The 17028-nt window shown below is 38.6% G+C and overlaps 1 protein-coding gene across 1 annotated transcript in view; it reads left to right on the top strand.

Annotated features, from left to right (window-relative positions):
- The window catches only part of LOC134539017 (protein Wnt-10a), a 107238-nt gene that overhangs the window by 46795 nt on the left and 43415 nt on the right, over nt 1-17028 (top strand). The window contains exon 2 of the mRNA XM_063380684.1: nt 6423-6664. Within this exon, the coding sequence (XP_063236754.1) occupies nt 6423-6664 (242 nt within the window). The remainder of the gene's footprint in view (nt 1-6422; nt 6665-17028) is intronic.

Genomic DNA, 17028 nt, shown 5'->3' with positions numbered 1-17028 from the left:
CAATGCAAAATTTAAGAAATGTTTTAAAGGAATAATAATTATTCTTGATATATTTTTAAATCAACCCAACCAACAGTTGCTATAGGGGCAGCCAAAAAAGTATTATACAAGCTATCTTCGATTACTGTCATAAAAATATTGCAAATTGCAGTGAAGATCTATTTTTTAAGGGCCTCACCTACCTGGGCACACATACGGTGTACAGAGCTTTAGCTAAAACCACTTGATTTGAAAATTGTTCAAATGGTTTTTCGTTCACGAAAAGCATACAAAAGAACTCTAAGGGTTGAATTAGTAGTTCTGTTTTTGTATTTAGTTTTTAGACTGTATTTTTAGAAGAGTGAAAATAGTTAAAAACGAATGCTTCCAGAATAACGTTTAGTCTTGAAAACCTCGGTACAGATTCTTGAAAGCACTCATGGGAGAATTTTATCTCCATTTCCCCACCATATATTAAAGGTTACCGCTCAAATAAAATAGATGCCCTATGAACAACGAGAAGACTGCGTGCCAGTTCGGAGCCTTGCGCTTAGAGGCGATACCACTCTAGAAGCACCAGCGAGCGTCGCACTTATCACCCGCGTCCCTAACACCTGACTAGCAGGGCCACTTAATTAGGTTTTCTTCCTGTGCGAGTGAAGTAGCATTGTCCCAGATTATTGTGTGTCTGCAGTCCCACGCATGTTCGGCAATTCTAGAATTTTAAGTTTATTCATTCTTGTTCTGACATCTGCACCTGCTCACGTGAGACAACCAGTTACTACGTCCAGACGTTTGGTCACACGAGTGATCCTGTGCATCAACACCAGGCGATAATAGCCTAAAATATTGTTACGATTTACCGCGGGTTCGTAAAGGATAGCCCAATAAAAGATTTTATTACACTTCACAGTTTTATTTATTGCCACTACTTATGTCACTTACAAAAATCTTATAAAATGGAAAATAATTAATTACACTTAAAGAAAGGTCTATTCCCCAGTCACTCGTTCCACACACTTCGCTGGGCCGCACCTCTGGCGCAACTCTCGCCGCAGCACCCCTCGTGGGTCTCCGCCGCGGGACTCCGTCGCCGCACTCCGGCACCGCCGACGCACTTCCCCTTCGCCGAGGATCCGCTCCTCGCTCGCAACTTCGCTCGGGACTCCGCCGCGCCCGTGACTCTATCGCCCGGAAACTCCTCCGCGGGAAAACTCCCGACTCCACTAAACTCACTCACTCCCTGCCCTGGGACCTTCGTCCAAGGACTTCGCCACTCTGCCGCACCCGCGGCACTATCGCCCGGAAACTCCGCCGCGGGAGAACTGCCGACTGAGCACTCCGAACTCCACTGATTCCCTGCCCTGACGTCCTCGGGCATATATATAGGCCCCGGCGCAATTCCAGAACTCACGAGAGCGGCCGGGGCCAGTCGCATCATGGCGAGCCGTCCCGACGGCAGAAATCTCTCGAAAACACGTGTCGGCGGCTCGCGTAACTCCGCAGCTGGCAGGTTTCGGATGTCAAACTAACAGTGTCGCGCGGGGGGAGCGGAGGGCTGGAGGGAGGGGAAGCGGCGACCCAGGTGCGCACAGCACATCTCATGTTACGGCGGCATGTGATGTCAGCCCAGCTAGCTCTGCACCTGCGAGTGACGTGGACTTGCTAACGTTCGTAACAATATGTTAAAATATACAGGTACTACATAAAGTTTAAGATCATTATAAATTTTAATATAGCCTAGTAGCTATTAATATTTGGTTTAAAATTCCCGGTATAAATTGCTTCGCAACTGCAATAAATATTATCAAAACTACGTTGACGCCTTATTAGCATATTTTATGAAGAGCAAAATAAATGCTTTAACATTTTTTTTTCTGAACTATTTATCGCTTACGTACATTCTTTACTAGTTATGACTTTAAAAAAATCGCCGTTTTTATTTCGATATATATTTTTTTTGTTTTTTTTACTAGATACAGTTTTCTTAAAATATATAAAAATATACAAAACTCCATTACATTAAAAGCCGTAAAAACACGTACTGACGTATGTAATAAATACTTTCATAATGTCTATAGTTTTTTTGTTTAGCAAATTATTTATTAAATTTGGAATGAATATTAATTATTTAATAATTGTCTAATTGATAATTGTGAGAATATTAAAATTCTTAAGTAATTTCTAACAGAAGTTTATTATATCCAAAAATCTATACTGATGGTCTCGTAGGTTTGATGGGGTCTGTATGTAGCCTATATTATTTTTGCTTTTTCATTTTAATTATTGGGATGAATGAAAAAAAATATACAGCTAAACATAGCCACATCAAAGATGGCGGGCAACGTTTCTCTTTGAAAGGAGGTAGTTTTTGTGACTCACACACAGCGCCCCTGGCGGAGAAAGATGCGCACCGCCTTACTCGCACAACGCAAAAATGAGACTTTTATGGACTTATATATAAATCTTAACTTTATTTATTAACTTTTATTTATTGTGAACAATGTGTTTCCGTCCCTGCTGTTTGTTAGGTGAACATTTGGTTCTCGGTAGAATGCCTAGAACTGTGTCGTTTTCCGTTTTGGTTATCTTATGTCAGGTGGATTTTTCTATTCTTTTATATTACCACATTCCTTCGTGTTTGTCGTAAGGTTACAATAATTATTGCTGTTGTCTTCAAAAATTTCAAAACATAAATACCGCTTTGTACAAATGGCACACATTAATGAAAAACCTGGCATTCGCGTATCATGACATCATCACCCAATTACTGCACGAATATCCGTAATCACGGCACGTTTAACAACTTTGCCCCAAGTTTTTTTTTTAAATTTATTTTTTTATTTTAGTTTTATTGAGACGCGCGACCGCGCGATTACGCGACGCGCTCCGATTTTAATCGGCGATTTATGACTCCGCGTCCATTATCTCGTTCACGTGGCGGGCTTTTTTTTTCATTCTTCTTTCTCTATTCTCTTCTTTCTCCCTCCTCCTTCCACAAAAAAATAGATGCCAGGGCTGCTGACCCGACAACACGGTCAAAGGGTACAGCGGGATAAAGGTGGAAGAGAGAAGATGATTTTTTTTTTTTTTGGGAATCGGGGTCTGAGATGTTTCCCACGATTTTCCCCTTGTGTTGCCGTCGGCGCGCGCCGGCGCTGGAGCGACGACACGACGAGTGATGGTCGGAGGGGAGGGGAAGAAGGTCGGCGATGATCGTCCAACCTCTTCGGTTACATGGTCACCTCTCTCTCTTCCCCCCGGCCGCGGTCCTTTGCTGATAAGGTCGGTCCGCCGCGGAGACGGATTCCACCCGTTGGGACCCGCCGCGCCGATGCGAGCGATAAATGGAGGTCGCCCGTAAACAAGAAGGCGCGCTCTTTCGCCCCCGTCGACGTCGTCGTCGTCGTCGTCGTCGTGTCGTCGTGGTCGTCGTGTCGTCGACGGCGCACGGTCGCCCGAGGTACTCACCACCTCGACCCTCGAGGATTTATCTCTCGTCAGCATCCGGGCACATTACCGCCCGGACCCCCGCCTCCCTCCGTCACCGAAAAAAAAAATTCCTCTCGGACGATGCCGAAGCGATCCCGCGAGGTGTAATTCGTTTCCGCGTGCGCTCCACGCCCTCCCCCCCCCCCCCCTCCAAGGCCTTTTTTTTTTAATGGCGTGTTTACATCGTGCTAGCTCGCGTTCATGCGTGCGTGCGTGGGTCGTTCATACGAGAGGTCTCCAAGTAAATTTCTGTCCCTTTCCTTCACCACCCCCCCCCCCCCTTACCGCCTCCGCCCAAAAAAAGGGCTAAGAAGATGCTGCCCAGTTCTGACCAGAGCGTTGTTGCGTTGGTCTGACGTCTTCTTCCGAATTTTAGGTTGGGCGGAAAGGGGGGGGGGGGTGGAATCCGATAGGAAAATATCGCGGGGGTTCCTGGGAAGATATCGATACAGGTAAAAAAGTATTTTGCTGTTTACAGATAGATTTGCTACTATTTAAATTGTTTCAATGTCTTAAACATCTAGAAGAAAATGTGCTTTGCAATTCCTGACGTCTTCGAGACACAGAAACCGTTATTCTCGCCTTTTAGTTAAAAAAACTACCAGATTTCAGAAACTGGAATGACCTGTAATTATTTTTTTTTACAATAACCGCAAGATTTATTATCTCGTAGAGAGAAAGAGAAATAGAGAGAGAGGAAAAATATATTCAATTACTTTCCAACATCATTTGTACAATCGTAGACTAATTATTATCAGAGTATGCCAGCTAATGTATTTTCTGTTCCCGTAAAGGACCTAATTAAAACAATTAACGTTCTTTAATGTTCTATGTGTACGTTAAGTACTTGGAGCCCATCCAGCCAAATTTTGTAACAGACTTTTTACATATTGAATTTAAATAGTCATAGAATTGTTTTGAAACTAAAAAAATTTGTTGATTTTTTGTTAATATCTTTTATTGTTTGAAGACAATATTATCATCTTATTTAAATGCAGATATATAAAAAATATATACTTTTGCAAATATGTATACCCAAAAATAAATGTTTAATTCGCCATTTTATATGCATAGCATGGAAATAAAATTCTTCTATGATCACATGCTGTGGCATGTTTCTTTAGAGAGATTGCGATAGAGTAAGGGAGGGGGTATAAAAATTCGTCTATAGTTGTGATATAAAAAAAGCTAATATCAACGTAACTACTTTGTGCGAATTCTTGCTTGAGAAAGGTGTGGAAGAGAGTTATGAAAGTAACTTAAAGACACGTGTCTCAACATATAAACTTGGCATGGATGTTTGTTTTGGGAGGCTTTGAGGATAACATGGATATGACAGTGTAACAACATGCAAAAGTATACATCCTCGGACGACCTTAGGCTGGGTTATGATGATACTCGGGAAAAGGAAACAATAGGTTAGTGTGTAGTATACAGGATGAATTCCTGCATACCATGACAATTATCTAGCTTTCTATTTAACTTCTCCGATAAATCTTCTGCCCAATGAGATTATAGGTAAATACCATCCTGATACCATTATAGATACATACCATGTAAACGTGAGAGTAAATAGAGAGTGTGTATATATGTGTGTCTATGTGACCTCATAGAGTGGCACGCTAATGGGAAAGAAAAATAATGGGGCTAGTGGAGTGGTATGCTCCATTAAACACACATGTTGGGCCCAAATACCCCTTTAATGGAAGGTTTAAACTAAAGGATTCTTGAAAAGTGCATTTTAAAAATGCCAGCCATTATTTTTATCTTCCAATAGTTGCAAAGATCCTTATAGAACTTCCAATGTTCGTTCACATCCTTTCATGTATCATTGATGCCATTAAAAGGGGTCTTGGTGCTTTATGTCAATACAAATATAACGATAGTCTGGTGCTTGCTTAGCCATTAATCTGGCTGTCGGCGACACACTTTCATGGTATGTATTACTGTCAAGTTATTGTCTGGAAAGGTTAAAAAATGGAAATTTCGTGGTGAAAATAAAGCATGAAAAAAATTTTTAACGCAAAAAGAAATTACTACTGAAAATTAAATTAATTTGTTGATATGCCAGGTTGCGTAATCATCGAAAACATTCTGTTTAGCCACTTAAGAAAATTTCCTCACTGAACGGCAGCCTCCAAATTAAAGGACGCTGTGGTGAAGTCTGAATCGGTAAAAGGACACATACTGACCATTCGGGAACAGTCATTGGTGTGACAAATTACTCGAGGAAAGAAATCAGAATGTAATTTATCATGACGTTGGAGTGGTGTGTTGAGTGCGGGATTGTAGGTGTGGTCATATGTAGAATTTAATTTGTTGTGGAAGATATATCCACTTTCCCAATGTTTGATTTTAAATTGTTTATATTTTTTGGTGGCAGTGAAAAAAGGGGGATGTTTGGATCGCTGTTTTGGAAAACTATCGTGTTTGTTTCGTCTTTTCGTTTTGTCGCGTTTTCGTCTCGTTTCAACTGCTCTGCTGAATTTTTTTGGGTTCAATATTTTTGTACTGTCATCATTTGTAGGAGTTTATCGTTCTCTTCTGTTTTGTAAAACTATTGTTTTTTCATCTTTTCGGTTTGCCGTGTTTTTGTCTCGTTTCAACTGTTGAGCTGAATTTTTTTGGGTTCAATATTTTTGTGCGATCATCATTTGTGGGTTTTTTTTCGTTCTCTTAGTCCATTTTTCTTTGTTTTTCTTTGTTTGTTGACCATATTCCTGTTATGGAATATTATGTGGTGTTTATATCCTGTTGACAACAGCAATTTTTTGCTTAATTTGTGTTTTTGTCTTTTGTGTTTTTTGTAGTTTTGTTCTACAGACATACATGTGCTTAGCAATGGCGTATGTCCAAAAGCTTACATCAAATCAAGTAATACATCGCTCATTATCATCCCCTTGGTGGCAGGATAGGAGGTTGCAGTGGCCAAGGTTTGGTTGCGGTTGCAGGTTCGCTGCGTGGGCGCAGCCGCGCCAGCTCGTCAGCAGCGCCGTGTGCAAGACGTTCCCCGGGCTGAGCAGGCAGCAGCTGGGCATGTGCCGGCGACACCCGGACGTGGTCGTGGCCGCCGTGGAGGGCCTGCAGCTGGCGGTGGGCGAGTGCCGGCACCAGTTCCGCCGCCACCGCTGGAACTGCTCGGCGCTGAGTCGGCGCAGCGGCAACCCGCTGGCCAGCGCCTTCCTGCGGACGGGTGAGCGATCCTGACACTGCCCCCCTTGGGCTCTTAATGCCACCCCCCTCCCACGGAACCCTGTGACTGTCCCAACTTGGACTTCCGAATCTGCAACAACCTGGACTCCATGACTCCCCAACTTGGATTTACAAAATTGAATTTCCAGTATGGCTGTGTCCTTGGATCCTGATTTTGAAACACATTGGACTCCTGATACTGCTAAACCTTGGACCAGACTCCTGAGATTGCCCACATCGGATTCCTAAAAATCCAACACTTTGGACCACTGATACTGCCCCACATCAGACTCCAAAGGCTTCCGCACATTGGACTCCCATGACTGCCCCAATTTGGACGTCCGTGATGGACACCCGAGATAGCCTCACTTTGGACTCCTGATACTACCACATCTTGGATATCCGATATTGTTCGACATAGGACTCCTGAGTCTGCCCCACCTTGGACTCCTGAGACTACAACACCTTAGACCCCTGAGACTACAACACCTTAGACTCCTCATACGGCCATACCTTGAACTCCTGGTACTGTCACATCTTTGACTCCAGAGACTGCCCCAAATAGTACCCCTGAGACTGCCCCACATAGGACTCCTATTAGGACCCAACATGGAATTCAGAGAATGACACCCGAAATGATCTTACCTTGAACTCCTGAGCCAGCCTCACCTTGCACTCTTGACACTTCCTACATTGTTAAACTTGTCAAACATATAATAGTTTAACTTTTGCTAAATGAAAATAAATTATCGTATACTTTCTACATAATTAGCTGCCAAAGCTTTTTTTAAGGTTTACTGATTTGTACAAATAAAGAGAATTAAGTGTAACACAGGACTAAAACTTTTATTTTGAATGTAAATGCTACTACTGGATAGTTTCTGATACGGTTTTAAATTACTTGTTTCATATGTTTTAAATAAAAAAAGACAATTTTACCTAGCATTTCAAAATTCTCAATTTTGTGAAGATTTGTAACAGCCAACCAAAATGAATAAATAAAATTTTATAGTAGAAATAAATCTATATTGTAGTAGCGTAGTGGCATTGTCATTAAATCTAAAAAATTTCAGTTCTGTGTTCCATTTAGTTCATATTTATTTGTGCTCCCCAAAAACAATAAATATTGTAACTTAGGTGGCTAAACATGCAAAAATCATTCTGAAAATGAACAAATTTATCCGTGATGAACGAAAATACAAAATCATGATCTGAAATGGGAGGTGCCTCCTTAATACACTCACTCCTGGAGACAGCTAAACGCATGGTGCCGAGAGTTATAGTGTGTTTCATCCTTAGTTTGCAGCGTGAATTTTAATGGTAACTTACTCTCTCTTTTCAGTGCACGATTTCTTCCTTTAGCGCTGTCCTTGTTTCGGTGTACACTGTTGACAAATTCGCCAATTCAGTAGATACAAATGTTTTTGAGGTGGCAATCGTGGCGGGGTAAATGGGTAGTAGATAGGGGTGGTATTTTTTTCATCTAAATAATATAAATTTTTAACATTTTAACAGGCGTATTCAAACAAACTTACATTCCTATTGACACTAACAGAATGATACATGGGCCTCAGTAGTTGTCGTAGGTGACCTGGATTATTACACAGTTATGAATACAAACTGTCATCACTTTTTTTTTTAAACTTCTATGGATGGTAGGGAGGGAGGAGTCCGCCACTGAACTTTATAATGTATTGAAAATAAATTAATTTATATGAAACATTTTATTTTTTATAGGAAAATTTGAAATAAGAAAATTTGGAAATACAATTTCATTGTATTTCATCATTTGATTATATTAATTTTTGCTTCTAACGAGACGTAAATTAAAGAAACTATATTAGTTTCAACCGTTTTTTATTCGACAAAATATTTATATCATTAAATGTTATTGAATTTATTGCTCTGTTTTAGCATAGCACTTAATTTAATGGAATGCTTCGTTAATAGTGACCGACTGCTAAAAAAATCGCTCATGTGAAATAAAAATTGCTCTTTAGGATTGAATTTCTGTTTTTTTTTCACACTGACTACACCTATAATAATAAGTCAATAGAAACTATTTTTTGTTTTTTAAAAAAAATTGGTTGTCTGTAAAGTCGGTTTACGGACGATAGTTTAACGTGACGTCATAACAAAACATTGATGAAATGATTACATACTTTTATGATTAAATTGAATCATTTTTATTGAATTATCACTATTTTATATGGATACAAAGAATGAGTGAAATGAAATCTACAATTTAATTGATAACTTTACTTTTATTTTCACTCATTAATTCAAATATGTTTATTACTTTAACGAAGAGATTATTTTAACTATAACTTTTATACATGTTTGCTATTTAACTTCTTCCAATCTGTGTTATTCTGTTCAGGATAGGACGATGATAGGAAAAGTAGGAAACGAATTAGAGTGTTTCAAGTTTAATGTGCCTCGAAAAAGGAAAATCGATGGTTGTTCCAATCGAGAGGAAGAGAGATAGATGCGGCGCAAGCATACAATGAGCGTAACGGGACACAGCGTAACGGGACAATGTGCGTAACGGGACACTTTTTCATGCGTGCAGCTGGCGTTCATCGATTTATTAGACGTTGTCACGTCAAAAAATAGTGAAATTTAAAATATATATAATATAACTTATTATTATTGACGGTGGTATACAGCAGGGTATGGTCAATCTGGCTGTAATCTAAGCGTGCGACATAGAATCTGGGGTACGCTGTCTCTATCCTAGAAAAGAGAAACATTTGCAAGTTGTTGTATTTTTACTTAATAGGTGCCTTATGCCTCGTTGGCATCGAGATCGTTAGGAGTTCGGTAACTCACGACGAAACACGTCATGGACGTTGGGGCATGAGTCTGCCATGCCATATTGCATGGAACCATCCCAGCATTTTAAAAACCCCGCGGGGGAACCGAAATTGGTGATCGTTTGACCGGCATTCTAATCCGTGTCATTTCAGAATGCAAGTCCACTGTCATGTAGTCCGTGACATCTATTTTCCCACAAATTTCGCAGTTCTCAAAAGCACTGTTGTGCCTTCAAAATTGTTTGTAAACAACTTAAACTGGCTCTCAAAATTCGTAGCCAAACATCATGTACGGCTTTGTAGGAAAATTTTTGAAAATGTTTACCACTGGCACTACTTTTGAAAACTGTCAAATCTGAGACAAGTGACATGAGACAGGCTGTATTTAATGATATTCTGTAAAATGATAAAGTAAAATATTAAGCATTAAATTTGGCATTTGAATTTATAGTCACAACAAACTTTTAAAGTCTATAAAACATTTGTTTTAAGTTTTAAGATATTAGCTAGAAATTATTCATATCTAACTGCCTTATAGTTATAAAATAATAATATTTTGGGTATCATGTTTGTAGCGATAAGTATATTGTAAAATAAAAAATCCTGAATGCTTTGTTATTAAAACGAAAATAATCTGGCTATGTCAGTACTGAAACTAGACTTAAATTTAAAAAAAACGTTGGAAGAGTTCTGTTGATTCAAAACCCAGTTGATTAAAAATTTTGAAACAGATTGACAAATATGCATTATCTCTAATTTGTAAAATTATAACATTAGCTGTTCTGCGACTTCGTTTTTGTGGCATGTATGATTAACTCCCATAGTTTTCGCCTTACGGTTCTGCCTTGAGTTTAAGACTTTACTGCAGTATATCTGTTTACACTATTATAAAAGTATTTTTATTCTCAAAGGAAACATGTGCGTTTTGAGAACTCGATACTCGCGAGCAGGCAACAAATAGTGGAACGTTAGAAAAGCACAGATTGCTCAACGAATTACCGTCACTTTCAATGTTTGCCCACGTGACTTATTTATCGTCGTCGAAACTGGCTGTTTAAATGGGGACAGCAGTTTTCTCAATTAAAATGAAAAATTATGCGAAAACAATACCAACCGATAGTTAAATCCCTTAAAGGTGGTATTTCGAAAACTAACAACGATTATAATGGTAGTTTTTATGTACATGTATCATTCACAGCCATTTAATTAGCTTTTGCTTGACTAGATTCGGAAAATATATTTTTATTACAAAACCGTATTTGCCTCATTTGAACCCCTTACGTATGGAATTTCGAAAATAGTAAAAAATATTATTTTTTGTTTATTATTATTAAACAATATTTTACCTCCCGTTTTTTTTTTGTTTCGGAGTTATGTTTTTTTTTCGTATTAAAAACCCAAACTTAATCCCCTTTCAACCCATTAGGGTGAAATTTCTTTAAAATCTATAGCTTATAAATATTGCATTATACGGGCTACCTTTGGTTCCAATTGCATTTAAATCTGTGTAGTAGTAAAAAATATCTAAACACCTTTATTTTTACATTTAAAATTTTGGTAGGATGAATTTATGCCAACAATTATTTTTTATTTTGAGTCAGCGATTTATAACAATTATTGTAGTTCATTCGATTATAGTTATATTCGTAAGGTTTATGAATTGTGTCACGTTATCAAGTGTGATTTTTCAGTCCCCTTAATGTTATACTACCCGCTTTGCTCAGTAGCTAAGCTGGTAGCAAACCTACATAAAACGTTTGTCCAACGAAATGATATTGAATTTTTTGACTCTTCGCTCTTAAATATTAAAAAATATATAATAACAGTTTAAAAAATACTTCATGGTTGGGCACTTGAAACATGGTGTCGAAACAGAAATGGTTTCAATATACTTTGGATTACATATGCATGACGATGTAATACTCAGTTTTGTAAACCATAATGACAAATTAGCAGAAAATTTAAAAGGTATTTGTCAAAAAATATTCAACCTTTTAAAAATAAGAAAATAAGATGTTTTTTTATTGTTCAGCTCATTGTGTTCCTTCACATCTATTTTGTTGGAGATCGGCTTTTTCTGATTTAACTGATTTGTTTTCTAATTTAGAGTTATTTTAATGTGAATAAACTATTATGGGAAAGGAAAAACTTTTTTTAACATTCAGATAATTTAATATTTTTATTAATTTTTTTGGATACGAATAAAATTCAGCACCAGGCCGTTTAACAATATGTCATGTTTCAACGAGTATAAACAATAACTAATTCCTGACTGTAAATTTTACAGCATATTACATATTACAATTACGAAGGAAAGTAATATACATAAACGCAGTGTAAAGACATCAAAACAAAACTTAGGCCCGTACACTCAAGAAATTCCTTAAAAATAAACTTGCAAGGAAAAAAAATATTTCAAAATATCCTTGGTAGGGTCTTACTTACAAGGCGATGCAACTATTAATGTAACTGGGTACCTAGTAACTGTTTCTTTTGAATCAGTCTACAGCCCCTTTTTAAATATTTACTTTCAGTCCGTATGACTGTTGACTAGTAAGTTCATCATAGAATCCCACCATTAGACACCACGAACAGATCTCAGATCCGTTTTCCTACTGCCAACTACGTTTTCTTGTATGCTGTGTGCCAAAATGTTCGTGAATTCACAGATCTTTTTTTAGAAGTAGTTCTTGCATTACCGCGAGTTTTGAATTTTTTGGCCTCAATTACAATTGGCAAATTTACTGGCTGACCACTGACAGAACGTACGTTTTTATGCTTGTGAGCGTGTCGGGACTAACTAGGCCTGTGAATATTACACAAGGGCAAGAAAAAATTGTGCGTACTCGCTCAAAAGACGTTTCACGTGACATTGTCAAACTATGTTATTTTTTTTAACTTAAAATGTAATTTAAACAAAATAGCAATTTTTTTTCGAATTTTTCCTGATTCAAATGCTCATTGAGGCTTTAACGTCAAATAAGAACACGGTAATGGCAAGCGAGTAACTAAGGGAAGCGTACAAGCCTTCGCGCGAACTGGCTAGTCGAGTCGCTGCGATTGAGTCAATCTCATTGACCGCGTATTCGGAAGGCGAGTAACCATTTAAATTTTAAAAAACCGCCACAGGCATTCTTGATTCACCCGGTATTCTAACCAACTGCACTGTGGAGGTTGACGCAAGAATCAGGTAAACGTTCGAATTCACCTGAAGTACATAGTTTTTTTTTTAATGTTCTTAACCCCGAAAGAGACACCGTGAGGGTTGTTCAAACTGCATGATTCCATGATTCTCACGTACTTCCAGGAGAAGAAACGTCATTTTGAAAAACTTTGGAGCTAATAAACTTCTGAAAGTTTTTGAAGTGAAACCGTCTTTGGGCGCGATGGGAGTAAAATTTCAAGGCTGAATTTTTATGCATCATTTTTGTGAAACAATATTCTGAAACGATTTCTGACGCTAGAAGGTTGCGGACGGTGCAGAGAACTGGGCGGGCCGCGGGCTCCACGTGGCGGCGTGCGGCTCAGGTTGAACCCCGCCATGCTGCAGGGATAGGCGGGTCGCGGCGGTAGGGACCCGCCTGCGCCTGACGCCACCCCGACTTGCTGGCATCTAGTAAGGGAGTATTTGTGCAGAGGGCTACAAAACGGGGTTTTGAGCTTATTTTTGTGCACCGTGCCACGGGCCATATTCGCAAGAAATTTTTTTCTTTCAAGTCCATTATATTTTAATTAATTGTGTAAATCAGTATTGTTAAACAGTGTTATGTGAGTATTGTTTTAGCTGTGTAACTAAATATTTTTTGCTGATATAATGCTTTTCGTGCTTTAGTTTTACATGGGTAATTATTGTTACGAATTATTATTTGATTAACTGCATCCCACACCGCATTAAATTTATGATCCCACATGCGTGTAAGCATCTTAAGTCCAACTAAGAATAAGCTAGTTAAAAAATGTTTAAACAAATCCTGTGAGTAGAATATTAATTGTTTTAATTTTTTCTTTGAGGCAATATGGTTACAATATAAAGAATTACTGCGAGGAAGGTCCGTGCCGTTTAGTTTTCGTGTCGTGGAGAGGCGGGCATGTTACTCATTCTTGATTCATTCGAAGGCAGAACAATATCAATGCCTATGAATGCAGTGCGGTATGTCTATGTAGCCTGTTGGCAGAATCTGTTGCACTATAACTCAATGATAAGGTGATATTTGCAGAACTACAAAATCATTCTATTAGAATGCTCGATCACATCTAACCTATACATAATACAAAATTAAATTAAAAACTAATTTATTATAATCAATCCTAGCTTTAATATTGACTAAATTATGGTGCGTTACAACAGTGAGTAATATTTATTGTAAGTTAATCAATATTGATTGATCAGTAATTATTGATATCCTGAGCTTTTTAAGTTAGTAATAATTCTGTTAATTCAAACTTATTTTATTTCTATTTTAATAACATTTCTAATAAATAAATTTTCTTAAATACTATTAAAAAATTTTGTGAAGTGACCAATAGCACCACACCCGTAGCAGCCAGTTTAGAGACTCCTGGTAGCGAACGAGCGACATCCCTGATGGATAGGCAACCAGCGTAGGTGGCACCGGCGGAACGCCCAGGAGTTAAGCAACCAGCCACACAAATACCTGCAATGCAGATAATTTTTAATAAAACGTTTTGATTGATTGTCTGTGATGCATTACTGAGCTACACGCGCTCTTTTTTTTTTTTAATTTCATTATTCTCCGGGATTAACCCACTGAAGAGGACATTGTATACAGTATCTCAATGATACACGGAGTTTATCACACCTTGTAAGTTCTAGCCGACATAATAATTTATGACCAGGAATTAAATTAATTTAATTATATTTTTACAACAAAATGTTTGATAAAATTGTAACGTAAGTTGTTTTAACATAAAGAAAATAGTTTTGTTAAAATAAATGGTAAACATATTAGATGGTTAAAAATTAATTTGTAAATGGGTTTTTTTCAAGGAAGTTTCAACACATACAAGAGCACAGAGAAAACAATGGAAAATCACTAAATATGGCTGTAAAACTAAATAAAATGATATTAATTCCTTTGTTTTAATTTATTTTGTGTTCCGCTAAGGATTTATGCAAGGGTTACATTAATTTTTTTTAAAAATGTCAACAGCATGTTTAAATGACTAGGGGCTGAACACGGTAGTTGGTAAGAGCTGCGCGGGGGTGTACACGCGCGGCTGCAGACCTCGTCGGAGTCCTGGACGGCGGCCGGGGCAGTGCGACACCCAGGTGTGGGCTCGCGCGGGCAGGAGGCCCCGGCACACACACCGACGGGGCAGGTGCGCGCCGACAATGGCTCGCGAGGCCATCCATCACGCCTTACCCCCTCCTTCATTGGTCCGTGGGTGCGTGTCCAATCGCGTCTTCTTCCTTCGACGGCCACCGGAAGTCGCTGCGGTGACTCCTTTCTTCGTTCTCCTTCCTTACCTCCCATTCTCACTCTCTCTCACACAACCTCGCGGTCCCGATAACGAGCTGCCATTGTCCCCCCCCCCCTCCCGGTCACCAGGGGCGCCTTAAAACTAGCGTGACCGTCCGGAGAACTGGTCATCGGGAGACGTCAACAGCGCGTGAATGAAGGCCCCCGCACGCTCGCCGAGAGCGTAGTTTATCTTCCCTCGGCCAAGAAGTGAAGTGGCTTGTTTTTCTCGCCCCCCCCCCCTCCCCTCCACAAACCAACCTCTCCGGCGTTCCTTCGGAGCAAGAATTTCTGGCGCGCTTAGATGAATTGACGGGTATTACTTAAACTGTCGCCATTACGTTAGTTTGTTCCCTGGCCTTTAAACCCCTACCCCCTCCCCCTCGAACCCGTCCACCCCCCTCTTCAACACACACTATACTGTCAACAATTTTCATTTTCTATTGACCAAGAACGCTGGTTACAAACTATCCAGGGATCTTCGTAAATCTATCTTTACCTTAGTAGTTTTACGGGTACAAAGTTCTTTTTCGCTGAACATAAACCCACAAGAATAGTCTACAAAGATTGAGAAAAATATTCTTTATTTATTTTTAAATCGTAAAAAAATAACACACTTATTACTTCCACGTGTGTGTTTGTACCGGGAAAAAACAGAATTCCTCAATTTAAATACGCCCTACTTTCTACGAAGACCCAGCGCTCTTCGTTTATTACAGGCGAATTCTTCGTTTGAAAGTCCGTACGTTTACTGTAATTCGTAACACTGTAGCTTCGGACATTTCACGAGGACCTGGTCTCAAAGGCTGCGCCCTGAACTTGACGTGACGTGGAAATGCACCTGATCACTGATGTTCCATTGAAAAATAAGTTAAGAACTTCTCCGAACGCTTCTTTGAGTGTACCACACGTTTATTTCAATGGTTGAAATTCACTACTTACACAAATGACTTCACAGTGAATTTGATCTATACTCTTATGTCCAGTTACGTACATTTATTCACAAACCAGGTTCAGCTTGTAAGGATAATAATTACTTTTTACTTTTGACGTTTCACTGATTTAAATCTCTGGTGCAGATTGAGAGTGCAGTTGTAGATGGGTTTCATTCATTAACTTATTTTGATTTGATTATTGGAAAATAGTAGTTTTACAAAATAATTATTAAGAATATAAACATATACAAAACTGCTGTAATCGGCAAATTAATTCTCAATAAAAATGGGTTAATCAATACACTTTTATAAAGATAAAATGGTTATGTAAAAAAAATAATTTCCACTGTGATTACATGAAACATAGCCCGCATTAAAATTGACTGTAAATTACATTAATTTTTGTATATTATGTTGTTGTTTTTTTAGTGTTATTTGGTTCTTTTTGAACTTTTTGCAAGTTCTCGTTTGACGTATCTCTCTCTCCAGCTGAAAAATAAGTATAAATATGCTTGAATGATTTCCCAGTTAATGTTATGACACCTGCGATGAACGCGGATATGCTTAATTTAGCTGTCTTGTCTATGTCTGTTGTACTAAGTTTGTTGTTACGTCTTCTCGAAAATAAAAATAAATAAAAGGATTTAAAATATAACGTCGGGGTTCAGCGGTGCTGGGATGTGTTTCTGTTTTTTTTTGTTTTGTTTTTGTTTTTTGGCTACTCGCCAAGGTCATGACTTCATAAAGCGGAGCGCGTTTTACTTATCTGTCTCTCTTTCCCTTGCTCAAAGTGGCCGCAATCTACTGTCCCTAAATCATCCTCAGAGTTTATAAGTGACCTAGGAGTTTGGTGTCCTATATTTAGTATTCGGGGAAAACAAGTCGTTGTTTCACAACCCCGCGAGCATCTTCTGCTTTATTTATTTCGAGTGAGCTCGGTATAGTTTGAATGATCATGTAACACTTTTTGTTTTTATCAGAAAAATGTTTGAGCCACGGATGCTTCTCGTGGATCCTTTCAAACTTAAAAAAAATTGGTTGTCTGTAAGTCGGTTTACGGACGATAGTTTAACAAGACAACGTCATAACAAAACATTGATGAAATGATTGAATACTTTTATGAATAAAATTGAA

Source organism: Bacillus rossius, chromosome 14 (genome assembly GCF_032445375.1).
Source record: "Bacillus rossius redtenbacheri isolate Brsri chromosome 14, Brsri_v3, whole genome shotgun sequence".
Taxonomy (NCBI): Eukaryota; Metazoa; Arthropoda; class Insecta; order Phasmatodea; family Bacillidae; genus Bacillus; species Bacillus rossius.
Note: the sequence above shows the minus strand (reverse complement) of the source record. Positions and strands in the feature narration are given on the sequence as shown.